This window comes from Callithrix jacchus, chromosome 11 (genome assembly GCF_049354715.1).
Source record: "Callithrix jacchus isolate 240 chromosome 11, calJac240_pri, whole genome shotgun sequence".
In the NCBI taxonomy this organism is placed as follows: domain Eukaryota; kingdom Metazoa; phylum Chordata; class Mammalia; order Primates; family Cebidae; genus Callithrix; species Callithrix jacchus.
In genome coordinates, this window is record NC_133512.1 from 5,888,140 (window position 1) to 5,916,117 (window position 27,978).

General features: G+C 39.6%; 1 protein-coding gene across 28 annotated transcripts in view; it reads right to left on the minus strand.

Moving 5' to 3' along the window:
* Positions 1–27,978, minus strand: part of ELMO1 (engulfment and cell motility 1) — a 588,268-nt gene that overhangs the window by 344,539 nt on the left and 215,751 nt on the right. For 14 of the 28 annotated variants that reach the window (XR_013523821.1, XR_013523822.1, XM_054237000.2 and 11 more), the window contains 5 exons: positions 18,826–18,925; positions 11,871–12,022; positions 7,059–7,137; positions 2,231–2,275; positions 890–940 (listed from right to left, as the gene is read on the minus strand). Coding sequence is in view for 24 of the 28 variants with exons in the window: in XM_054237000.2 (XP_054092975.2) it covers positions 890–940; positions 2,231–2,275; positions 7,059–7,137; positions 11,871–12,022; positions 18,826–18,925 (427 nt within the window). In the remaining 4 variants the exon portion in view is untranslated. The remainder of the gene's footprint in view (positions 1–889; positions 941–2,230; positions 2,276–7,058; positions 7,138–11,870; positions 12,023–18,825; positions 18,926–27,978) is intronic. The other 14 variants (XR_013523824.1, XR_013523823.1, XM_054236998.2 and 11 more) reach the window with 1 other exon arrangement.

The window sequence follows — 27,978 nt, forward strand, 5'->3', positions numbered from 1 at the left end:
TCTCGCTCTGTTCTCCTTGGGCTCCCTCTGCACGCCCAATCCGTCAGTGGCACGGCATGCCCCTCCTTTGGGGAACTATAATGAACAAACTTTTCTTTTAATGCCAGCCATCTCCTGATCTGTTGGCCTCATCATACCTGAATGATAATAAAACCTGCATTTGAGAACCAAGTGGTTTTAATTGTAAGCTTGCTGACCTGCTCTTTGGAATCACACAAATAGAAATTTTTCTTTTTCTTTCCTTCCTTCTTTTCCTTTTTTGTAATCAGGGCAATCAATCAACCTGCTTCCTTCAAGTAGCTGGCAAGTCAAATATCTGGTAAGGCCTCAGGAAATCTTGTTATTTGGTTTATTTCTAAACATTTGCAAGGTGACACTTAGGGCTTTTTTTCCACCAAGGTTTAAGGGCATTTTGCATTGCAGTGAATGAGTGGCTCCCATCTATACTTTCCTTCCTCTGTCTTGCAAGGGGCCCCCTAAAACCGATGATCAACACTGCAGGACTTCTCTTGGTACCTGATATGTTTACCGCTAGTTTTCTCATTAAAAGAGCAAAAGCTCATCAGGGTGGATTTTTTTAAGCCCTGATTTCCCTAACCTGCCCCACTGAGAGAGCGATCCAACCCTTCCTGCCAGAATGCATTCCCCCTTCCTCTCTCTCCAGAGCTGTTCCAGAAACTCCTCCCTCCAACCCAATGAGGCAATTCCTGTGGGAAAGCCATATTTATTCCAATTCCAAAAACTCACTTTTTCCTTCTTTAGAGTTCCTACTGCTTCACCACAGAAGCAAGTCACAGAACAAACCACAGATTGAAGCCAAAAGAAGAAATTAATAAATGCACTAGGCCACTCCTCCCCCTCGAAGAGGTCACAGCGCATAGGTACTCACTGTTAAAATGATGGAACGCAGTTGCTTCTGAGCCAAAATATTCGCCATCTCCTGTGGAAGAAAAACACACCCACACAAAGGCTTAGGTTAGAAAGATATATTTCAACGTGGCCAAAGATGACTTTATCCTGGGGTGTGCTTCGTAACTGTATATCAGCAGTATTTCTTATGAAATAATGAACTCAAACAAGCAGTAGTATTCAAATTATTTTCTTGACTGTTCCTTTTGAAATGTAAAAGCCATGTCCAAAAGCAAAGGAAAGAAATCTGGCAACTGCAGACTTCTTTTCTTTAGAAATCTCTTCCTTCCAGAAAAAGGTGGGTGCTAAAAAAAAAAAAAAAAATCAGGCACTCCAAATAAAGCGACAGTTCTCTAGTAGAAGCCTCGTCATCTTTACTAGACTATATATGTGCAGAAAGCTTTTTTTTTTTAGATGTAGTCTCACTCTGCTGCCCAGGCTGGAGTCCAGTGGTACAATCTTGGCTCACTGCAACCTCCGCCTCCTGAGTTCAAAAGATTCTCCTGCCTCAGCCTCCCGAGTAGCTGGGACAACAGGCGCACACCACCACACCCGGCTAATTTTTTGTATTTTTAGTAGAGATGGGTTTCACCGTGTTAGCCAGGATGGTCTCGATCTCCTGACCTTGTGATCCGCCTGCCTCAGCCTCCCAAAGTGCTGGAATTACAGGCGTGAGCCACATGCCCGGCCTAGAAAGCTTTTATTAGGCAGTATCTTCTAAAAGTCATTTCATCTAAATCTGTGCAAAACCTAAGAGTGAGTAATACATACACACGCTCCACAAGTGATCTGAGTGGAGTTTAAGTGAAGGGCAAGTATCTGGGTGACGCGAAGCTCTACAGTCTACACTCGCTGAGCTCCGCGAGGCCTCATTTCTGCAGGTTGTGCTCTGTGCTTTGGCATCTCCTGATTGGCATGGAGGATTCAAGGGTGACTTTATTGAAGCAAATGATGCACAGACTCCCTTTTTAAATACTGACAAGTGGAGACTAAGGGAAAATAACATATCAAGGACAGTCTTGGTGCACGCATTGTAAAGTAAAAATACTGCTCATATTCAGGAAGAAACTTGAGGGCTGTTTTGTGGGAGGGGGTGTTTTTGGTGTTGCTACTCTTACTGAGTAGAGAAGAAACTAAGCTACGGTTTAAAAACAGAACCATGATTTCTACCAAGGTTAAACATACTTGCAGAAAGCAAAGAGAACCAAGAACATGGGGGTGGGGGAGAATTCTGAGGTGGGCACACAAGCAGGGGTGGACGGGAGCAGCGCAGGAGAGCGGGGCCCACTTTACGCTGACAAAGAGAACATGGGTGACTTACAGTCAGAGGACAATCAAGGATGTCAACACTGCTCTCTACATCAACCTAACGGCGTCATCGCCACCACAGAAAGGAAAGCAAGCAGGAGAGAAGAAGGGATGGAAATTCAGAGGACTCTGTTAGACGTTGACCACTTTATTTGAACGCCCCTGCTGACCCACTACATTGAAACATGCTTAAATACTGTAAGGTGACTCAAAAAAGCTAGATGGCACTCAAGTCAAAATCCAATACCAGGTTTTCTTCCACACTCTTGCAAACAAGAAAGCAGGAGCAATGACGCATTGAGAAACAGTTCAGTGGTAGCCCAGAAGGCAGAGAAGCCCAGAACCTTCCCTCCCACTAGGCAGAGAAAGCCGTGCTTTCTTCCTGCTCTTAATAGAAAGGCTCACTGGTGATGGTTTTGTGTTCCTCCTAGACCAGATGACAAATAAAAGCCTCAAAGGATCCTACAGCTGTTTTAATTTCTTTTGTTTAAAAACATTAAATGATTGCACATAAATAAAAACAGAAAAAAATATTATCAGTTCCTGTGTTTTCCTGCCAGTTAATAAGATTTCAAGTTAGAAGGGACAGACAATGTACGTCCAACTTCTGCTATAGCAATCACTTGAATTATCTGTTTGTAATATTTATTGTCTGCATAAGACTGTGGGGTCCCTCGTAAGCAGAAACTGTCTTATTCTTTTTTGTATTCCAAGCCCAAAGTACAATGACACACAGAAGACAATAAATGTTTGATAAAGTAACAAATAAATATTTTACACCAGCCTCCTAAGGAACAGTAGCTTGGTCAAAGAGAAAACAAATATCCATGCTCATGTTTTTGGTCTAATACTAAGGAATTGTTGGAGTAAATGTGAGCATCTCTGGGGAATATTTTATAGTATTAAAATTATGTAAAAGTATAGATAGATATAAATAAGAATCCAGATAGACTCACACAGAAAGATGTCCGCAAAATATTATTTAGCTTTAAAAGTAGTTTTAAAAACTACAATGCAGGTAGTATGCTCACATTTGGTGGGGAAAAAAGAGGTATTGGGAGAACATTTGCACAGAACAGACAGCTAAGTGGCATTATGAAACTCACAGGAGTGATAAATAACGGCAGTGGTTCTGTCTCTGGGAATATAATCACAGGAGTCTTTCAAACTTCTCTCTTTTCTATCTGTGTTTTCTGATTTTTCTACCAAATCTTTTAACTAACACGTTTTTTAAGTATCCATAGAGAAATTTGGAAGGGACCTCGCTGACATATTTGCCATTGATAATGAACTGGATAATGGCAAAAGTTGTAAGAAAAAGGATCCACTTGCCTACCTAAGAGCAGCACCCTCCCCAACAAAACTAGCATGGCCCTTCCTCCATTTGTTCAGGGAAACAGGAATCTCCTGCATCCCAGATGGGAAGCAAAGCCTCCACCCCGAGGGAACCCTAGGAGGGAACTGCCTTCCCCAGCGGAGGAAGTTTTACCTTAGGCCCCAGTACCGGCCTTTCTCTGTAAGGCCTACTTCACGGATGCAAAGGAAAATATAGCACAGGTCCTTCTGACCGTGGTGGCGTGTTTTTCAGTAACAGCGGAAATAAGATATAAGTGTTTAAAAGCACTCCAAATTCAAAGAAAACCCAGATAATGGAGTCCTATGAATGTGTCTGGCCCCAAGTCAAAAAAAGATGAAATTTTACGAAAGTATTTGACTGAAGTGGAATCTACCCAATGTCCTAAGGCTTTAAACAGATAAAATTTAAAAAAACAAACAAAAAACAGTGTTCCCTGCAAATCTAGTAAATAAATGTTTAGGTTATATTTCAGTCTAATTGGAGTGAGAAAAATGGGCTTGGTATTATTCAGGCCTCAGGGAGCTGTTTGCTCGGCAAACGCAGGAGAATTCTGTGAGTGACATCTCTTTGACGAGTTGGATGGGATACTTTGCAGGAAAAGCAGGATGAGGTTGGGACTCTGACTCTGATTCTTAACCCATCAGTGACCTGGTCAAGTTCTTTACTCCCTTTGAGTCTCAATTTCGTCACTCATAAAACAGAAATAGTATGGCTTTCTCTGAATATGACAATAAAACGAAACAATGTAATATAAAATTCTGAAAACTGCCTGACACATGCCAGACTCTCAATAATATTATCACTGATGGCTGACTTTGGTCAATTTTCCTATTTGCCAAAAATTCAGAACTTTTGATTTTTCAGAACATATGCAATAACAATGCCACCGTCAAATTCAGACCACCTGAAGTTAGACCACAGAGCCCAGCTAAGGTGTACATGCTCAGCTGTTAATATAATCCACAGCAGCCACGTGGTGTCACCAGTCAGCTGAATCTTCTGCTTTACAGACCTCTACTGACCTTCAGAAAAGAACATCCAACAAACTTTTCCACCGTGAACCAGAAATCCCTTTTTAGAGCTATCTCTTTTTTAAAAAATTTTTTAAATCTAAAAATCCTGATACTCCCTTTCTTTTGATGAACAACACTCTTCGTTTCAAGGGTTTATAGTTTATGGTCCACATCCCTTTTCCGTGGACAAGTACATTCAATAGCTTGTAGCTACTTTTAGAGCTTGATTGAATGAGTCGCATAATACTTTACACATTTCTGCTGAATTATACACAGTTTTTCTTAGTTGGGATCTTTTCTTAAGTGGTTTAAAGTTATGAGACTACTCTTCGTCATGGTTTATTACTCTTTGTGGTGGTTTATTAGAAGAATATATAGTAAAACCGCTTCCCGTCAGTCTTATATTGCATAGTTTTCAAAAAAGGACTCAGTTCTCAGAATCCAAACCTAACCTTATATTGATATTCTACTGTATTACCCTTATTATCAATGTCCTGAAGTCAGGACACATTGACATTTGATTCCCTATTTGTCCATGGTCGTGAGAGTCCAATTCAATAAATTAACAGCAGTGCTTGGTATAAAACAAGATGCACGCGTATGCGTTTTACTCATGTCTACATTCAGAAATCCAAGTGCAATGGTCTTTTGAGTAGGCATGAACTTTCACCTCCTCTAAACCATCTTCTTCTCTGACAGATGGAGAAAGGAAACATCCAAGAGTTGAGATCAGAATGCAGCCTGCCTGACCCCACACACTGCACTTGGCTACCATGTGGCTGGGCCAGAGGTTCCCAGACCCGGCCAGCAGAAGGACCCAGTTCCTCCAATGCCCATGTCAGGCTTGTGAATGTACACAGTAAGAGCTTCCAGACAACTTCCAGGCTGCTCGGGAGTTATCATGAGCTTGATATGTAGATTAAAACATCACAGAAGCAGCCCTATCCATGATTTCACCTCAGATCTGCAAAGCCACTCTTAAAAATCCAGCCAGGGTAAGCGTGCCCCAAGCTCACACACCTCCACCTGGCTCCAGCAAACACCATATCGAACATCCAGGAAACTATAAAGTGACACCACTCCTTGTGCAAACAAAGCCTCTCGGGAATGAACAAGAAATTCTAAATGGAAAACAAACCAGAACCCCTCACATTTAGTCCCTGAGGTTTCAAATCCTCGGCAACAAAAAAGTAAAATAAAATAAAATAATTCTTGTTATAGTATTCAGTAGCTGGTTTGCTTTCTAATTCCTAAACTAACACATTGGCAACTACCATACTTTCTAAGTGGGCAAAAGAGCTCATATTTCCACTCATTTTTTTAAGGAAGGAAATTGTGACCAGGGTAACATACTACATGACATGTTGACAGAAAAGTCTGAATGAATTTTGAGGTGTAAGCTAAATTCCAAGACAAGGCAAAATTCCATTTCTGCAGATCCTTTCTGTAACGGCCCTTTCCTTCGTGAAAAAAGGAATGAGGGATATATGGGCAAAGGAGACCACTGAAGGACAGGTTCCATGCACGTATATTAAGAGGGTCCTTCCTTTTTTTTTTTTTTTTTTTTTCTTAAGACAAGAGTCTTGTTCTGTTGCTCAGGCTGGAGTGCAGTAGTGCGATCTAGGCTCACTGTAACCTCTGTCTCCAGGTTCAAGTGATTCTCCTGCGCCAGCCTTCTGAGTTGCTGGGATTACAGGTGTGCACTACCACGTCCAGCTAATTTTTGTATATTTAGTAGAGACGGAGTTTTGCCATGTTGGCAAAGCTAGTCTCAAACTCCTGACCTCAAGTGATCTTCCCACCTAGGTGTCCCAAAGGGCTGGGATTACAGGCATGAGCTACTATGCCTGGCTCTTTTTATACAAAGGAGAGGAAATGGATGGCTCCATTTTCCCAGCCACAACCACAAACAGACGTAGCAAACTTGACAAGCAAGGAGCCCCCCTGATATATGAATGCAGTTATCTCTGCCAGGAGCAGCCATCTGCATATTTTCCCTCCTGTCCTCTCACCTTCCACCGCCTCCCTCCCAGGGAAAAACATGGTACCTCTCGGGGGCTCAGTTTCCTGATCTAGAAAATGAGGACACTTGTCTTAGTAAGCATCCCATGAAATGACAGAAGGTCGCAGAGGCTCCTAACTCTGCTTCCACCACAGCAGCAACATTTTCATCTTTTTACATCTGGGCTTCCATGTTGATTTCACTTCATCAAAGGGCTCTACTGCTAGAACACTCTTAGTATCCCTCATCAGCCAAGGGCTTACCCATCTCTATGCACTTGCCCCTGGATTTGTGAAGGATCCCAGCAGGCCAGCCATGCAGCAGAACACAGCTGCTCTGGACAGTCCATCTGCAGCCAGGGCAGCAGAGTGGCTCAAGAAGGGCCCCCCATCAGGTGGAAGGAGAGGGTCTTCTCTGCTCACAAAGTTCCTAGCCCTGACACAGCCATACGACAAGAAATGCAACTCACCTGCCTCCTCTCATCGGGGGCCTTCAGAAAAAGTGCATTAATCACCGCAATAGTATAGGTTTGGATTTCTTGATCTGACCTGTGAAAAGATACAGAACAATCCACAAAATCAGAACAGAAAGTTAGAAGAGGCTAGCCCTGGGTCAAACCACGAGAAGGCTCAAAATCATCCCCTCTCCCCAAAATAGTGAGAGAGAAAGGCAGGGCCTTAAAAATGCATTTAGCACTGAGAATGCATTTCCACCATCACGAGGCTGGAAACACGGTAAATATACAACTACTATTACGAGCTGGATGGTTCACTGCTCAGTGCTGAACGCCCAGAGATGTAGGCAGCCTTCTCCCTTAATCGGATTCAAAGCATAACCCTTGGGGATGTTGTAATTGATACACTACTAGTAGTTAGCAGTATGTATATGTGCTATATATAGTAGTAGTATGTATATACACTATATGTAGTAGTAGCATGTATGTGTGCTATATGTAGTAGCATGTATATACACTATATGTAGTAGTAGCACGTATGTGTTCTATATGTAGTAGTAGCACGTATGTGTGCTATATGTAGTAGTAGCACGTATGTACGCTATACGTAGTAGCAGCATGTATGTGTGCTATACGTAGTAGCAGCATGTATGTGTGCTATACTTAGCAGCATGTATGTGCGCTATATGTAGTAGCAGCATGTATGTGCGCTATATGTAGTAGTAGCATGCATGTGCGCTATATGTAGTAGTATGTATGTGTGCTATATATAGTAGTAGCATGTATATACACTATATGTAGTAGTAGCATGTATGTGTGCTATACGTAGTAGTAGCATGTATGTGTGCTATATGTAGTAGTAGTATGTATGTGTGCTATATGTAGTAGTAGCATGTATGTGTGCTATATGTAGTAGTAGTATGTATGTGTGCTATATGTAGTAGTAGCATGTATGTGTGCTATATGTAGTAGTAGTATGTATGTGTGCTATATGTAGTAGTATGTGTGTGTGCTATATGTAGTAGCATGTATGTGTGCTATATGTAGTAGTAGTATGTATGTGTGCTATATGTAGTAGTAGTATGTATGTGTGCTATATGTAATAGTAGTATGTATGTGTGCTATATGTAGTAGTATGTATGTGTGCTATATGTAATAGTAGTATGTATGTGTGCTATACATAGTAGCATGTATGTGTGCTATATGTAGTAGTAGCATGTGTGTACGCTATATGTAGTAGTAGCATGTATGTGTGCTATATGTAGTAGTAGCATGTATGTGTGTTATATGTAGTAGTAGTATGTATGTGTGCTATATATAGTAGTATGTATGTGTGCTATATGTAATAGTAGCATGTACGTGTGCTATATGTAGTAGTAGCATGTATGTGTGCTATATGTAGTAGTATGTATGTGTGCTATATGTAGTAGTAGCATGTATGTGTGCTATATGTAGTAGTAGCATGTATGTGTGCTGTATGTAATAGTAGTATGTATGTGTGCTGTATGTAATAGTAGTATGTATGTGTGCTATATGTAGTAATAGCATGTATGTGTGCTATATGTAGTAGTATGTATGTGTGCTATATGTAGTAGTAGCATGTATGTGTGCTATATGTAGTAGTAGTATGTGTGCTATATGTAATAGTAGTATGTATGTGTGCTATATGTAGTAGTAGCATGTATGTTTGCTATATGTAGTAGTATGTATGTGTGCTATATGTAGTAGTAGCATGTATGTGTGCTATATGTAGTAGTATGTATGTGTGCTATATGTAATAGTAGTATGTATGTGTGCTATATGTAGTAGTAGCATGTATGTGTGCTATATGTAGTAGTATGTATGTGTGCTATATGTAATAGTAGTATGTATGTGTGCTATACGTAGTAGATGTATGTGCGCTATATGTAGTAGTAGCATGTGTGTACGCTATATGTAGTAGTAGCATGTGTGTACGCTATATGTAGTAGTAGTATGTATGTGTGCTATATGTAGTAGTAGCATGTATGTGTGCTATATGTAGTAGTAGTATGTATGTGTGCTATATGTAGTAGTATGTATGTGTGCTATATGTAGTAGCATGTATGTGTGCTATATGTAGTAGTAGCATGTGTGTACGCTATATGTAGTAGTAGTATGTGTGTGCTATATGTAGTAGTAGCATGTGTGTGTGCTATATGTAGTAGTAGCATGTATGTGTGCTATATGTAGTAGCATGTATGTGTGCTATATGTAGTAGCATGTATGTACGCTATATGTAGTAGTAGCATGTATGTGTGCTATATATAGTAGTAGCATGTATATATGCTATATATAGTAGTAGTATGTATGTACACTATAGTAGTATGTATATATGCTATATGTAGTAGTAGCATGTATACATGCTATATATAGTAGTATGTATATACATATGTACATATGTATGAGCAATTTTCTGTCTGACACATGAAGTATATCAGGGAGTAGTGTCAGATGTCTCCACATTCTTGGGCTAATTTAAAGCTAATTAGTTTGTCTCCATGGCTCTATTATATATTCTAAAAATCTATTTCCAAATATAAACATTTTAATAACAAAAAGAACAAGTTTATAAATCTGATTTTCACTCGAAAGAAATCAGAAATAATAAATGAAACAAAGATCTAATGTAAGGCATGTGGTAAACAGTAAATAAGGAGAACTCAAGGGATAAACAAAGAGTGACTTATGAGCTACGTTTAGGAATAATTTATCAGGCCAATGAGAGAGAGGTGGAGCTTAGAACTAGGCTAGGATAGGGTACAAAGCCCGGTTCATCGCAGGCTGGCTGTGACCTTGGACAAGTACATGGGTATCCCTAAGGCACAGTTTCCTCATCCACAACATGGGGTTAGGAACACTTATTTCATGGGATCGCTGTGAAGATTAAACAAGATTATGCATGATGCATACAAAATCCTTAGCACAGTGCTTGGAGAAGAAGAAACTCTCCACTTTGGTAATGTGCTTTGTGATGAAGATGTGTGCCTTCAAGATGCTCAGAAAAGACACAACATGTAAAGTTAATATGTTTCACATTCAAAGGAAATGTGAAACTGGTCTTATTTCTAGAGAAGCTACCTCTGTTATCATCATTTTGAAGAATTATGATTCTGAGACCACAATCACTGAGGTCACCACAATCCACAGCTTCTGTGACTTAAATTGTAAAGGCTGGTCATCCTCTCACCTCCAAATGAAAAAAATATAATCTACTTTGGGAGTTTATATTATAATCACAACAGTTAACATTTCAGAAAACCATTTCCACCCTGCACCACCAACCTAAATTGGACCAATCAGATTTCCTCTTGAGAATTTGTAATTGTGACCTAATGGACCAGGGCAAAAGCCAGTGGGAGTTGGGTCATTGTAGTACCAACCAAAATGCTAGAGAAAAAGAAAGCTGCTGAGGACTCCAAGGAAGCTATGGTTTCTCTCCTTTTTTTTTTTTTTAAGATGGGGTCTTGCTCTGTCACCAGGCTGGAGTGCAGTGGTGCAATCTCAGCTCACTGAAACCTCCGCCTCCCAGGTTCAAGTGATTCTCCTACCTCTCAGCCTCCTGAGTAGCCCCAACTACAGGCATGCATCACCACACCTGGCTAATTTTGTATTTTTAGTAGAGATGGGGTTTCACCACGTTGGCCAGGATGGTCTTAATATCTTGACCTCGTAATCCACCTGCCTTGGCCTCCCCAAATGCTGGGATTACAGGCAGGAGCCACCGCACCTGGCTGGTTTCTCTCCTTCTTATGGCTTAGCTACTTAGGCCATTTCTGGATTCTGTCAGTACCCCAGTATTGTTTCAATAACCTCCTTTCCTGTGTAAGAAAGCTCACATTATTATCACTGCAACCCAAAATACTTCAATTTCTAAAGTAGCACTGCACAATAGAGTCCTTCTCAGGGAAGGAAGATGGGGGGAAAAGCCCCAAGGACTGCAGGCTGCAGGGGCAGCTATCTTACTTCCATTTTATAGCTCAAGCCACTAGGAAAAAAAAAACCCTATATTTTATTATAAAATACACAAGAAGGTCACTAGAATCACCTTAAGCATAACTAAGAACAAAACCTGCCTTTAAAAATTCCTAGTAAAAATGCATAACATTACATTCTAATTAACTATGAAAATAATAATTATATTACAGAAAACATTAATTTACATGGTTTAGGAAAGAGAACGTAAGAGAACAAATCATCCTGCTTTATCTTATTAAAAGTAAAATTCTACCAATATCTACCAATGTTCATGAAAATGGAGAGCTTACCACAGGCCAGGCATGAGGACAGGCAGTGCCAAGGACCACCTTGGAGCTCAATGAGGGGTAGGGGCTAAGGGTAAGTAACCATGCCATTCTAGTGTGACACATGCTTTGGTTATATGCCAAAATGAGATTCTGTTTTTTTCTTTGTGAGATGGACTCTTGCTCTGTCACCCAGGCTGGGGTGTAGCAACACAATCTTGGCTCACTGCTACCTCCACCTCTCAGATTCAAGCAACTTTCTGCCTTGGCCTCTTGAGCAGCTGTGATTACAGGCACCCACCACCATACCTGGCTAATTTTTGTATTTTTAGTGGAGACAGCGTTTCACCATCTTGGCCAGGCTGGTCTTGAACTTCTGACCTTGTGATCCACCCACCTCAGCCTCCCAAAGTACTGGGACTACAGGCTTAAACCACTGTGCCCAGCCGAGATTCTTTTTCTGTACATTTAACCAAACTATAATAACACAAAACGTTTCCCAGTACATTACTGTGGCCAACTTCCTGGAGCATTTCTCCCCCTCAGAGCATCTTGGCATGCTTACCCTTGCAGATGTGGAATGAGCTGGCCGATGGTGATCTCCTGCGCCACTTTCTGGTAGAGGTCATGGCTATTGAGCACCATCGACTCCAAAATGGCCAAGGACCGCTGCAGGATCGAGATGTCTATGGCTGACTTGTTCACAAAACTTGCTATCTGAAAATCCAAGTGGGACACAATTGACTGCTTGTGGTAAGTAGGGCAGAGACATAGAGAAGGGAACAAATGAAGCAAATCGGGAACTCATTTAAGAAACACCAGGCACTGAGGATTACCTGGAATTACAGCAGAATAGCAAGAAATCCATTGAACCAGGGATTGTTCATGATATCACTACCAAGCATGATTTATCTTCTCTCTGTAATTCACTGATAAGCAAATTTTTTGAAAAAGACACAGCCCCAAAGATTATTCTTTGTTTTTCCCAGGACAATTCTCCTGAGTTTCATCTTTTAGGGGCAGACAATTTCAACACATACATGGTAAGGATTCCTATGCTTCTCTGGGATGGTAATTTCGACGTACGCTAATTGCATTCTTCTTACCTTCCCAGGCTACTCCTTCATCCACAGGAGCCCTGACTCTTATGTGCTCATTATGTTCTTGTTGCATTCTTAAGGGACTCACACAAATCTCGCTTGTCAACACAATTCAACTGGCAATTTTTCAGTCACTGGCCACTCTCTTTGCTATTCCTAAAAACTCGTTACCCCTTTCGTCCAATTTCTGATGGTTAAAATAAATTATTTTCATCTCTCCCAAATTCAGCAAACAGGAAATCATTTAAATTAGTGCTAAAAGTTAAAATACTAGTTTGAGCTCCAAAATATATTCTCTGAGGAATTAATCACTAAATCCCCAAACATAATAAATCAGTGTAAGAGGAAAATAAAATAGGGGTTAGAATAATGGATTGCAGTAATCCAAACACATGGGTACCATAAAGGTTTTCTTTTAGAGCCCTCGTGAAAAGTTATTACTGTCTGTTGACAACTCACAATAGAAAGCCATTATTATATCAGCATAACGACTGCTTTCTTAAAAGCTAAATAACTTGGCTCCTGACCACTAAACACTTGCTGCTTCCCCCGTCAGCACTGATTTCTCCATTTTCTGCTGCCCCATAGATCACTCGCCTCAGTCCTCTCCATCCTTGCCCATGATAAATGGGCACCGTGCACCATGGCAGATCCCAGGTACCATCCGAATTCTCCGTAGTCTGCTGATTTCCTGGTGAAAGGAGAGGTGGGAGATGTGGATGCCAACCCTCTGCCTGCCCCAGCTACATCTGGATCTCAGGGGTGGGAAATAAATAATGGGAAGCAGTACGGCGACATTATGATTTTACGTTCTGAAAAGCTACTATTTTAAAATACAAACTTCAGAAAGAGCATGAAAATTTTAAGGTTCTCAAAAGACTCCTTCAGCTCTTCTCACAGCTAATAAACTTCTCCAACATGTTTACTACCCTTGGCAAGCCCTTGACTTACTCCTCACAGTCTGCTGCAGTCCACCCAATCTACCATGCTAAGGCCACCCTTCTTTCTCTAGGGCCATCTTCCTCTGACAAAAATCCAATTACTGTCACACTGTGTTCAGGATTTAATACTTAACCGAGTCTCCCTATTATCCGACTCCTCCCCCACCCCACCAAACCATTTTTCATGCTCTCAGCATAATTCTTGGCACTGTATTAGGAAACTGAAGAACTCATAAAGAAACTCATTGACAATACTTCAGATTCTCTCGCCACTGACTTTCTCCTCTTCCCAGGCTCCCCTGCTTGTCTCTATTTATTAAACTCGGATGTGCCTTAAGGCTGTATGGAGTCTTGTACCTGAGAAGCTGTTGTTGAGATTGTCAAGTGCCCTCTAACTCCATCTTCATCCACTCTTTTGATTCAGTCAATATTTACTCATTCCTTAATTGATACATTCCACTAACATCCATTGCTTGTGTGCTATACAACGGGCTTGCCCTGTCCCACAGAGCTGGAAATACAAAGATGAAAACAGCACAGAAACTTCAAGGACCTTATGTCTAGCACAGACAGATGGAAAGGCATTTCCATTAAAGTGCGCTGCGTGCCTATTCTTGGCATGCAAAATGCTGCTATTTGGATATTCCAAAAAAGCCAAAACTTAAATGGGGGAATATCAACCTCAGTGTCTTCCTATGCCTCTGTTCCCGATTATCACTGTTTTCTAAGAATCCATGATTGTTAGTAATTCATATTTCCAGCTCCCTATTTTATATCCCTGTGATATATCTGAGATATCTTCCTTTTGAGAATATACACATAACACTAGCCCAGTGGTCCAATTCATTGCTACCTTACTAAAACACAATCTTCTGCAGTTTCTTCTGTGTTCAAATTTTTCATCAAATGGAAATTTGTCCCCTGAATTAGTCCCCTACTTTTATAAATATGCTTTTTACAGTATTTCCTTTCCTAAAATATTCAATCAGAACTTTTTTTTTTTTTTTGAAATGAAGTCTTGCTTTGTTGCCCAGGCTGGAGTGCAATGGCACGATCTCAGCTCACTGCAACCTCCACCTCCTGGGTCCAAGCAATTCTCCTGCCTCAGCCTCTTGAGTAGCTGAGATCGCACCACCACACCCAGCTAATTTTTGTATTTTTAGTAGAGACAGTGTTTCACCAGGTTGGCCAGGTTGGTCTTGAACTCCTGACCTCAAGTGATCTGCCTGCCTTGGCCTCCCAAAGTGCTGGGATTACAGGCGTGAGCCATAGCTCCCAGCCTACTCTCCCTGTTTTCTGATACGAAATATACCTTCTCACAATAGGTCTTAAAGTTCTCTATAAAGCATTAACTCTTCCTTGCTCCCAGTGGACTTGCTCAATGATGGTAAAAATAATATGCAGTCTTTGCTTTAATTCAGGCATATTTCTATCCCACATACATATTCCATTTCCATTCGTTATTTCTACATATTTTTTTCCTAACAAATGAATCCCTTGCTTTCATGAAAGTATTCTTTAACATTTATTTTTCTCTTAATTCATCTCTTCCTTGACACAAATAACCCAATCGTTTCAGCAATCCTAAAGCATGTCACGTAATAAGCATTTTGTGTGACACACCTGGGGTACTCAGTGCATTAGAGTCCTATGCACAAGTTTGAAGCAGACTCCTTTCTTTTGTCTTATTCGTCACTGGTTTTAGCCAGATATTCAAAAGACCCCATACTTTCACTTAACGAATATTACTGACCAAGGCATCCAAGTGAATGCAATAATTGTCGTCCTCCAAGGAACTTGAGACCAACTCCTTATAACTGAATGTAGAAAACAGTTAATGGACAAATGTCTCTATGTCCAGTTTGAAAACTACAGGTCTTCATACAGCTACAGAAGGTTATTCCTGCCTATTCATATTTTCATTTCCTTTATCCCACCAAAGAGTAATAATGGTTCCCCTGCCTCCCAATTTATCCTAGCTCCATTCCTACACTTTCGGCTGACTCAAGTGAAGCAATCAAGGCAGCCACAGTACAGCTTCTCGAAAGTAGGCCTGTATCATAAGAAGTAAGAGGAGTCAGCAGTAAATATATACATTAGCTCCTAATACTGTTCATTCATTTAAAAATCTTAGCTAAATAAGACAGAGAAATATTTTATGTAACTTGCATTTTTTTTAAAACAGAGTTTCACTCTGTTGCCCAGACTGGAGTGCAGTGGTACCATCTCCGCTCACTGCAACCTCTGCCTCCCAGGTTCAAGTGATTCTCCTGCCTCAGCTTCCTGAGTAGCTGGGATTACAGGTGTGTACCACCACGCCCAGCTAACTTTTTGTATTTTTAGTAGAGACAAGGTTTTGCCGTGTTGGCCAGGCTGGTCTTGAACTCCTGACCTCAGGTAATCTTCCCGCCTTGGCCTCCCAAAGTGCTGGGATTAAAGGCATGAGCCACCACACCCAGCCTATTTATGTAACTTTTAAGAAGCTAAGAGGCATTACAGTGCAGGAATCAATGACCCAATAAATACTTCTTAGAATCACTTAGAATGAGATCTTAAAATTCTCCTACGTTATCAAAACCTAAGAGAACCATGGAGAACACAAACCTCCACTCCTGTATTTAAAATTCTCTAGGTAGAGGCCTATAAATTTTTCAAATTTTTAAGAGGCAAAAATTACCAGGTCTCTAAACCAAAATGGCAGGATGTTTGTCCAGGCGCTGAAAACATTTGCAAGGTAAGCCAGGTTCTCCTGCATAGCTAAGGTTTCAAGAGCATTTCTATGAAACTTTCCTTCCAAAAGAAGCACCGATGTTATACTTGGCAAGGAAAAAACCAACTCATAATATTGAAAGTTTTTTTTTTTCTTTTCTTTCTACTCCATATTGTCTTACCCTGTCCCTAAGTAGCCAAGTCTTTAAAAAGCAACAACATTATATATTGGCATCAAGGGATTCCAAGTTTCAGAGCTGTTTATGAAATGATGCTATGTATTGCAGCCAAAATTTGTAAACTAGAATCTAGATTCACACATAACAAAACAGATAAAGGAATAGAGAAGGAGACAGAGGCTGGCAGGGAGAAATATTTCTCCAAAGTGGTATGAATTTGGCATTAATAGGAAGCCAACTCTAGACCACAGAGATAGGCATCTTTTGTCAGCCCATTTCCTAGTCGATTTTTGTTGAGAGAAAGCTCCATTTAAAAGACAGTGGCCTGCATACAATTCCTGGGTTGTCAAAGTGCTGAACTTGGTCCAGCTAATGAATAAAAAAGTTAACCTTACAGAAAAGTCAGTAATTTTCTGATGACTATTTTTCAAATTCATGTAAGAGATCTCTAAGCAGAAATGCCAAGACAATATGACTTTGAATGAGGACATGAGCTAGATTAAATGTGCTGCTTTTTAAAAAGTACTTAATTTTTTATTTAAACCACCAAGATTGCCAGTCTCTGTTTTCTTACATTTAATCTGATTTTTGAATTAATTTCCATGAATGAAACATTTTCTTAAGTTGTTAGGAAATAAAATGACTGTCGTTCTCTCTGGCCACTACGCACATTTAAAGAAACACAGCTTTCTCATTCCTTTCCACTCATAACCAAAATTTTACTTAATATATTTGAATATAGTACCACTTTTTTCTGTCTCTTCTTCAAATTCTGTGGCTATTTTTAATGCTTCCAAGCAAATTGTTTTCATTCATTTCATAGAAATATATTAAAACCTTACTCTGTGCCAGGCCCTGAGGATAACGTCATGAAGAAAGCCGTGTTTCTGCCTTCCCGAGCCAATGGTCTATTGGGAAAGACAGTCAAATGAACACAAAATTCCCCGAAATGTGACAAGTGTTGGAACAGGGGCATTCATGAGATCCCGGGGGAACAGGGAGCAGAAGAAATAAATCACTTAACTCTAGCAGTAAGGTCAGGGAGGAATATGTAAGAGACAGGCTGGTGAAGCGAGGCTTCGGAAACTATGCCTTCCACCGCTGGGAAAGCACCAGGTGCATGATGATGGGGAGAAGCGCCTCGACCATGTGACCAAGGACGCCCACTCACTATGTGACCTCATTCAACCCCCGCAAGCCTCTGCATCCCTGCCTCCTCACCAGAAATCACAGGACTATCTGTTCTGTTCTGGAAAGCAGTGCTGTTGGGAATCAAAAGGGCTAATGTTGGTGAAAGCAGAACATAATTTCAAGGAATTCACATTCAGTACAGCATTGTTGTTACATTCTACAGCAAAAGAGCTCTCGTAACAGACAAGCCGCCGGGTGCTCTGGAGGTGGAAAAGGAAGCCTACTGTAAATTCAAAAAGTTAAAATGTTTGCTAAGTATTAAAAAACCAGTGATACTCAGTATCTTCAGATTTGGAATTGCTTCTCTAGAACTGATCTCAGAGAGGCAAAATATAGCCATGTATTTTCTCCTCTCATCGTCTAAAGCTTACAGTGCCTGCCACCACCGAAGGTGGGAGGAAGGTATTTTATAACACACAGGGGTTTCTTTGGCTTCTCTAGCTATTAGGTTGGTGTAAAAGTAACTGCGGTTTTCACCATTACTCTTCATGGCAATTGTAACAGTTTCTTTCCTTTACAGCAAGTAATTCATACCACGGACAAACACAGGGAAAAAGGGCCTCCTCCTTTTCTGTGTTTTCTACAGGGTTCCCTTGGCTTTATGGATTTACAGAAGAGGGTTGATTCTGAGGTGTGCTGAGAAGGCTCTGCATTTCCAATCAGCTTTTGTCTTAAATCAACATGGAACTCAGTGCGAGCATAACACCTGTGGGGCCTCTGATCCTATTCCCCTCATTCAACAGGTTAGGGCCATCCCATGCCCTTCAATTCAAGGCAGCATCTCCCCTAAGATACTGATTAATTCCCCCCGCAAAAAAGCAGCACCTTTACAGTGGGGAGACCCAACAGGTCCATCTTTATTTGCTTTCTCCCAAAAGATCAGTAGAACTGGGTGATGTCTGAGAGACTGATCGTACTATGATGTAAGTAGGCTCACGCTGCCTAAGACACACAGATCCAGGCACCCCTCCTTCTCATATATCCCTGCTTCAAACCTAGCTGTGCAGGTAATCGGTACACTTTGCTTCTTTCCTTGTCCCTGGACACCAGGTTGAAGATTAAAGGTTCAAGAAGGATGACAGTAGGAACTCTGCTTAGGTCTTGAAACCAATGAAGTCATGCACAGGGAATGAACAGACACTTGTGCAGTCAAGAGTGTGACCCACTGATTTGGCCTGGGCGATGGGTGCACACACGCAATCCCTTACCATCTCTTACAATCATTTTCATATAGAATTTGGGTTTCCTGACCCCCATATACATAATATTACCAAAAAAAACACACCCATCTTTCAATATAAAGAACTAAAGGAAAGAATTATGAAATATCCTCAAAGCAGAGAAAAACGACTATGAAAGAAGGCAGTAAGGAAAGCCTAAAGAGGCACACTCTGCATTACCTTCTTAATGAATGCCACCGAAAATGTATCCCAGGACACTATGCCATGGTCCATCAGCTCGACGAAGGCCGTCAGGGTGAAGGACAGCATGTCTCCAAAGCTGAAAAACACAGGGAGGCATGACAGTCAACAGCCCCAAAGCTGAGCAAAGACACAGAAGCAAGAAAGTTCTGGGAAAGTGGATACATGCAGAATTTTAAAAGATTAAGAGATAAACAGCAGGGCCACAGGTGACTTCCTCACTAACATGAGTGACAAGAAGGGGCAGAACAGTCTTGCTGAGGTCACCCAGGGCTTCAGCATCCAACAGACCGGGGCTCACACCAACTCTTGCTCTGGTGAGCTGTGTTGTTCTAGGCAGTTCACTGACCTTGTCTGAGCCTGGTATCTATTTAGCCACAGAGATACTTACAGAGCGCTTAATAAAATATGTAGCACTTAAACACTCAGTAAATGATGGCTTAAAGAAGAGCTTCATAGCTAATGAAATTTGGAGCCGCTTAGGGAGGGCAATGTGCTTCCTTTATTACCCATACGCCTCAAAAGAGAAAATTGACAATACTTCTATTAGGAGGATTAGCACTTATTAAAAACTGGTCTATATATCCCTCTGGGTGGAAACACAGATACTATATATATGCAAGTAAACATATTCATTTTGACGTCAGCCAGCATTTTGTCTTTAGTTAATAACTTTTCTGGCATATCAGTGGAGGCAATCACTCCACATAATGGGTTTGCTGTCCCAAAGACTTGCTGAGATTCAGCAGGCTGTACAAAGGCTCTAATAAGTGGTTTGAAAATCCAAACGGAGAGCAGGCTCAGGCAAATGCAGTTCTACCTGGGACCCTTATCAGATAATATCCTGGTTCCTAGAGCTTTCAAAACAACACTTCAGCAGAGTGTTTTACAGACGCACAGAGTCTTTTACAGATATTCGCCTTGACTGTAAATCGTCATCATCATAAATATGAACACCTTTATAATAAATACTCTTTGAGTACACTGAAATATGCCAATCAGGATCTGTCTACTGTTTTATGCAACAACACTGATTCCTAGGCAAATGTTTTAAAAATAAAGTTGACTACATAGAGTTTTCCTTCGTAGGGTCATGCATACTATTATTGATATCCTACAGACAAGTCTCCTAACATATTTAGATTGAGCCTTCCCATTGATTTTCAACTAGCAGAACAGAACACAGGTCATATTTCTTTCAAAACGCCTTCTCAATTTCCCCTCTTCCTACTGTTGTATTCAGCCTAGCCTCAAAAACAACTTTTGAAATTCTGCACTACCGCAGAAGATGCAATGCTAAAGGGAACCTATAAAAGGGGAGGTGGTTCTCAGGGAAAAACAATGATCTAAAACTGCTGGAGACCAGAGGGGATGCGACCAGATAAACAAAAACCTCTACGTAGGTAGTTCCTTGAGTCAGACAGCAGGGGTTCTCCCTCCAGCCCCAAGTGGGCAAGTTATGCCTCTATCCTATGCTTCCGTTTCCTCATTTAGTAAAAATGGGGATAATGATGATGATGGTGGTGGCAGTCACCTAGCTCAGAGATTTTGGGAGAAATGAAAACAAGCAAACATGTTTCAAGTCCTCCAAATGCTGTGCAGTGAACGGTAAGTAGTGTGTGAGTGTTACTGCATTATCAGTATGCAAAAGTGGGATTTTTAAATGGTGAATAAAGGCCAAGATTTTCAAATGCTTCACCTTCACTGTGTTAAGGATTCTCTTTTCTCAGAACTAGGAAACAAAAACAAAAACAGCAATGCAAGGAAAGCCACACCATTCAGACCAGATCAAAACGCAGCTTTTCGGACTGCACAGGGCAATCTCGATCTTACAGGTGCCCCCTAGGTGGCATCAAAGGATCATGCCTCAAAAAGGAATTCCAAACCAGAAAAAGCGAACTTACTTGAAGGAAGGAACAGAGCACTAGAAAGACAAGTGGAACAATCAGTTGAAGAGAGTAGTGAGGAAGGTTCAATAAAACTTCCAGAATGACTCTTTGATTGTAAAATAACAAATTGCAAAAGGAAAAAAAAAGCAGAAAAGAAAGTAAAATATAAGAGCCAGGAAATAAAAGCAATTAGTAAGATTTATTAATAGACTGGGTAGGCATTAGTATTAATCTGAAAACATTATTACATTATAACATATAGCATTAGCAGTAAGCAATATTAGCTCATTTATTTTATTTACTTAAAAAAAGGAAAAACAAGAAGCAAATGATAACTAATATTGGACAATTGCTCGTACACTGCATACTAAAACACCTCAAATGTTAAAAAGTATTCCCGTACACATGCCATGGGAAGACAGCATTCACAGCATCTGTACAGGGCAAAAAGCCTGCCTCAGTGCCATCAGCAGCAACACAGGCCATGGGACAGGCAGTGGCAGACAAACACACATACTATTGAATCAAACTCCTGGCCAGGTGCACTGGCCCCCCACACCTGTCATCCCAGCATTCTGAGAGGCTGAGGTGGGTGGATCATCTGAAGTCAGGAGTTTGAGGGCAGCCTGGCCAACATGGTGAAACCTCATCTCTACTAAAAATACAAAAATTAGCTGGTCATGCTGGTGGGCGCCTGTAGTCCCAGCTACTCTACTCGGAAGGCTGAACCAGGGAGGTAGAGGCTGCAGTGAGCCAAGACTGTGCCACTGCACTCCAGCCTGGGTGACAGAGCGAGACTGTCTTGAGGAAAAAAACAAAACTCTTCTCTTCATTCCCATTAGCTAGACAGCATTCAGATAAGACCAGGAATTCAGATGCATTAGTCTTCAGTAGCTGCTTTAAAAGCAAAAGATAAAGTATATTTATATTCTATAATATATGAAGGTAAAATGACTCTGTTCCCCTGGCTACCTGCTCAGTAGGACCCTAATCCAAATGTCTTAGTAAAATCTGGTACAGTCAGTCTTCCCAAAAATACACCCCAGAGCTCTGTCTACAAACTCCTCAGACAGAACAGGCTGCAAGGACTTTGGGAAGAAGAAAAACACTGGAGAGGAGGAGAAAGAGTATCATTTGGTTTCCAAATCCCCACACTTGTTTGGGGGTCAGGATTTCAGTCTCCATGGATGTTAAGGAGGTGAGCGCCATTTCTGAGACTGCGGATAGAGCTATCTGTGCTTCTCAAGTGTATATTAGTGGAATGATTGGTTAGTGAAAGAAAAGCTTCTTCACAGCATGAAACCCGTCAAGGTACTCTGAGGAAGGATAGCTCTCTTGATCTACCTAATGACGAGATAAATACATAGGGAGAGACAGATAAAAAGGAGTATGTAATAGGATCTATTTTATATATTACTAGTGCATAGTATTTATATAAAATACACATACACATATATACATATTACATAATATACTATATCACATGCATGTTTTGTAATAACATATATAATTCACTAGGACTGTTTGCTGGGTGACATAGTGAGTTCACATATGGGAGAACTTTTTCCAAATTCAACCTCAAACTCTCAGCCACAAAGAAAGAATGGCCACGGTAAAATTTTATTACATTCCAAATCAAGGGATCCAATCACCTCTTTCAAGTGAGGTGGCGATAAAAGCTCTTATCAAACTTAGACATAGGTGTTTATTTCCACTCCTAGAGGAGTGATTCAGGCTCCAAACAGGGAAAGCAAAACAAGTTCCACCTCAGAAATCAGTCCTGGGTTCAGAGATTCAAGGCTAAAAGAATTTCAAATATAAAGCAACCACATGGCACATTCGGGAACATTTTTATTTGTTTGGATTATTTGTTTTTTTGTAAAGTGTTAAAGATTTTGCAGTACTGACAGCCACAGATTAAGCCAACTGCAAACTTTACATGCTGGTGGAAAGCCACTGTCACAGCCAACACACCATGTGTGCTAAAATGATTCAAATAAATGTTTCTCATCAACTTAGTAGACGTCGTCTTCATTCCAACAATATTCAGCCAATCTCAAAACAAGCATGTAAATTTATGCTACTAATTTTATAAAAGAATATTTCCAAATGTTTCCATGGGGCAAGCCCAATACAGATTTCTTTTTCTTTCTTTCCTTCTTTCTTCTTTCTCTTTCTTTCCTTTCTCTCCTTTCTTTCTCTCTTTCTTCTTCTTTTTCCTTTCGTTCTTTCTCTCTTTCCTTCCTTCCTTCCTTCTTCCCCTTTCCCCTTTCCTTTCCTTTCCTTTCTGACAGAGTCTTGCTCTGTCGCCAGGCACCAGGCTGCAGTGCAGTGGCATGATCTCGGCTCACTGCAACCTCCACTTCCCAGGTTGAAGTGATTCTCCTGCCTCAGCCTCCTGAGTAACTGGGATTACAGGCATGAGCCACTGTACCCAGCCCCAATACAGAATTCTAAAAAAAGATGAAAATAAAGGCCACTTTTAAAGCTCTAATAAACTGTGCTCAATAGATCCTTAATTGTCAAGGTTAATGGCCATAGTTCTGCTCTGCCCTTTTGAGTTTTTCCACGTGTTTTCCTCTTTGAGGAAGTAAAATGTATATACATTGAATGGTGTGGATTTATAAGTCATCCTTTAGACACACCGCTCACCTTCAGAAAGCATGACTTAAGTCAGCAAACATTCTTCTAGCTCCTTTGTTAAAAATTTCAGTGCAGGCTGATTCTGGACTCTATTCTACTACGTCAATCTGTTTATCTACCCCCTTATACCAATGTCAGACTGTCCTGATAGCTAACTTTATGAGAAGTATTGAAATCAGTCAATGGAACTCTTCTACTATGTTGTTGATTATTGTGGCTCTTCTAGGTCCCACACATTACCATTAGTTTTTAGGATTGATTTGTAATTTTTTAAAAAATAATTGATACTGCACTGAACCTAGAGTTTGAAGATGATATAGTTTGGCTCTGTGTCCCTGCCAAAGGGTATCAGAAGAGAACTGCTATCTAATAATATTGTGTCTTTCAACCCATGAAATGGTCTATTCCTCCACTTGTTTAGGTCTTCATTTTCTATCATTTATTTATTTTTAGCAAATAAATAAATATTGCATGTTTATTGATGAATTTATTCCTAATAAATTTTTATTTCCACAAAGAAATTATGATTTTGATACTTTTATAAGTGAAAAATTTTAAATGTCATTTTCCAATGGTTGATATTTACATATAAACATACATTCATTTTTATATATTGATACTGACATTTTATATATTGACATTATTTCCTGACACCCTCACTTATATCTAGCAGTATCTTTGTAGATTTTTTAAGGTTTTCTAAATAATCATGTTTTCTATGACCAGAGATGGTTTTACATCTCCCTTTCTTATATTATGATTTTAGAGTTTCTTTACTGACTTATTGCAATAGCTAAGAACTCCTGTACAATGTTGAACAGAACTGCAGAAAGCAAACATATTTGCCTTATTCTCAGTCTTTAGGGTAGAGAACATTCAGTCTTTCAACATTAAGTATAACCAGGTTTTTGTAGATTACTTTATCAAGCTGAGGAAGTTCACGCTATTCCTAGCTCACTGAGAACTTTTATTATGAATGGACATTGAATTTTATGAAGCGCTTTTTCTCCATTAATATGATTTTTTTCTCTTTAGGTTTTCTCCTTTATTTCACAAAACACTGAGCTTTACTGATTTTTAAATGTTAAAGCATTTCTGAGATAAGCCCCTTACTGGTCATAAGGTATTATCCTTTTAATATATTGCTTGATTATATTTATTAATGTGCCTCTGGGGGTTCTTGCATCTGGTCTATAATTTTTATTTTCTATATTGTCTTTGCCAGGTTTGGGTATCAGAGTGATACTGGTATCATAAAATAATGAGAACTGGTCCCTCTCCTCTATTTCCTAAAAGCATATATTTAGATTTGGTATTTCTTCTATAATATATAAGATACTTTACCAGTGTAACCAGTTATTGCTGTATGAAAGTTTTGAGAAATGAATTCAATTTTTTAATAGCTATGGGTGTCCACATTTTCTATCTCATCATGAGTCAGTTTTGATATGTCAGTTTTAGTCCTCTGAGCAACAGATGCTGAGATGGAGTTATGTGAGCAGAGATTGAGTGGGAGGGTGGGCAGTGCCTGTGGAAGATAAAGCAGGCAGAGAGCAGGATTGGATACGGAGAGCCTTGAGACCATGAAGCAGATATGATGAGTAGGAAAGGAAAGGGGAAGAGGAAGGAAATGCAGACATGAAAAAGTCTCAGCCAACTTAATGGGATGGTCCAGAACAAACACTGCCTCCTAAGAGTCCTATCACGGGTAGAAATGACCAGGCTCTGGCATTCCTGCTATGTTCAACGACCAAAGGCTGCCTTGGGAGAGTATTGAAACTTGACATGAATCTAATGCGTGATAGGTAAAAACTTATCAGTTACTACACTCTTCTTGGCTGACCAGCAAGTTCTTTCCTGAAAGGAGACCAAAGCCATTCATTTCCAAGGCTAACACATTTGGTAAATCTGTTTTCCATGGCATTTGTCCATTTCATCTTAAATTTTCTTTCTTTCCTTTTTTTTTTTTTTTTTTTTTTTTAAACAAAGTCTTGCTCTATTGCCCAGACTGAAGTGCAGTGGCATAATCTTGGTTCACTGCAACCTCCGCCTCCCTGGCTCAAGTGATCCCCTATCCCAGCATACCCAGTAGCTAGGACTACAGGCACAAGCTACCACACCCAGCTAATTTTTGAATTTTGTTGTAGAAACAGGTTTTTGCCATGTTTCCCAGGCTGGTCTTGAACTGCTGGGCTCAAGTGATCCACAAGCCTTGTCCTCCCCAAGTGCTAGAATGCTAAATTTACTGACATAAAATTATTTGCAATATTTCTTTATTTCCTTTTTAATCTCAGTATAATTTGTAGTGATAGTCCCACTTTTATTCCTGGTATTGATAGCTGGATTTTTTTTCTTAAAAAATATTTAGCTTTTTCTTTATTGTTTGTCTCTTTTCTATTTCATTGATTGGTATTTTTCTATTTACTTAAGTCACATTTTTTAAAGCTTTGTAAGTAGAAACTTAGACCACTGATTTTTTTTTTAATCCTTTCTTTTCAACATAGATATTTAAGACTACACGTTTCCCTCTAAGCACAACTTTGACTGCATTCACAAATTTTGGTACGTTGATTTTCATTACTATTCAGTTAAAAATAGTTCATAATTTCAACTGGGTTACTCCTTGACTCTTGGATAATGTGAAAGTGTGTTTTCTAATTGTCAAACATCTGAGGCTTTTCGGTATTTTATTGTTAATGATTTCTACTTTACTTCCCTTGTGATCAAAGAACATAATCTGTGTAATTTTAATCATTTGGAAATTCTTGAGTCTTACTATGGGCTATCTTGATGAACGGTCCGTAAGTATTTGCAAATAATACCTATTCTGCCGTTGTTGAGTCTGATACTTTATAAATGACAATTAAGGCAAGACCTTTGATAGTGTTAATGAAATCGTCTGTATGCCTCTCGTTTTGCCTAGTTTTCAGTTAGGAAACATTGGTTTTAAAATCTCCAACTGTGCTGATGGGTTTGCCTTTTTTCTCTTTACCAGTCAGCTTTTGCTTCATAAATTTTAAAAGTGTATTAATACACATGAAGCTTTATTATATACAAATGTGCATGCACATTTAAAATTCTGAGGTGCATACATATTTAAAATACAAAGGAGGACTAAATCTTCTTAATGAGTCGACCATTTTTGTCACTAATTATTTAACTCTGATAATATATTGCTTTCAAGTCTTATCTTTCCTGATAGTCACAAAACCATTCAGTTTTACTATTATTAGCATTTGCATGGTATATGTTTTTCCATCCTTTTATTTTCAACCTACATGTGCCCTGGTCTTTAGAGCATATCTCTTATAAACAGCATAGAGCTGGGCCATGCTTTTTAAAAAATTTTGCCTGACAATGTAAACCTTTTCATTGAACTGCTCAGTCTATTTATATTTAATATATTGATATGACTTGATTTAAGTCAACCAACTTATTTGTTTTCTATTTGCCTCAACTATATTTTATTCTACTTCTCTTCTCTTACCTTCTTTTCAATTAATCAAATATTTTTTAGCAGTCTGATTTAATTCCTCCTCTGTATTTTGGCCTATGCTTCCTTGCACTGTTTTTAGTTGTGACTGTATGGATCACAATGTGCACCATTAATATCTACTTAAAGGAAGGATTATATACTAGGAAGCTCACTGTAGTGTGGTTTCTCTTATACCTCCATCCTTTGTGCTCATTGTCGTACATATTACATCTACATATGTCATAAACCCTACCAAACAGTATTATAATCTTTGCTTTACATAGTTAGAGCGTTTTAAGGAAAGTAAAAAGATAAAATATTTTATCTTTTTGTATCACCCACATGTTTATAATTTCCGGTGCTCTTCATACTTTCCTACAGATCTGAATATCTAACTAGAACCATGTCTCTCCAGTCTGAAGAACTTGCTTCATATGTCTCCATCATCGTTTGCTTCTGTAATTACTTCCTCGAATATTTGTCTTTCCCATTCTTATTCCTCTCCTTTTGGGATTCCAATTAAATGTATTCCAGATCACTTATGATCTCGCAGGTCAAGTACTCATTATTCATTTTATCTACTTTTCAGATTGGGTAACTTATACTGATATATCTTCAAAACTGCTTTCTCCTCTTCTCACATCTTCAACCTCATACAGTAAAACTGTCACTTTAACTGTTGTGCTTTTCAATTTTATAACTGACATCTGGTTATTTATTTATTTATTCATTTATTTTTGTCAATCAACAAGAGCTTGTTATGTTGCTCAGGTTGGCCTTGAACTCACAGCCTCACCTCCTCAAGCGCCAGGACAACTGGCCGGAGCCACCGTGGCTCCCTGACATCTGGTTATTTTTATGGTTTCAGTTTCTCTTTTAAGGCTCCCCATCTGTGCATTTATTATATGCATACTTTTCTTTAGTTTTTTAACATATTTATGAAAGTTTTTTTTAAAACCTTCATCTGCTAATTCCAATGTCTGGATCATCTCAGGTTCAGTTTTTACTACCTACATTTTTTTCTTAACCATAGGTCATATTTTCCTATTTCCTTACATACCTAGCAATTTTTTATTATATATTGGACATTGTGAACCAAATACTGTCAATATTCACACAATTCCA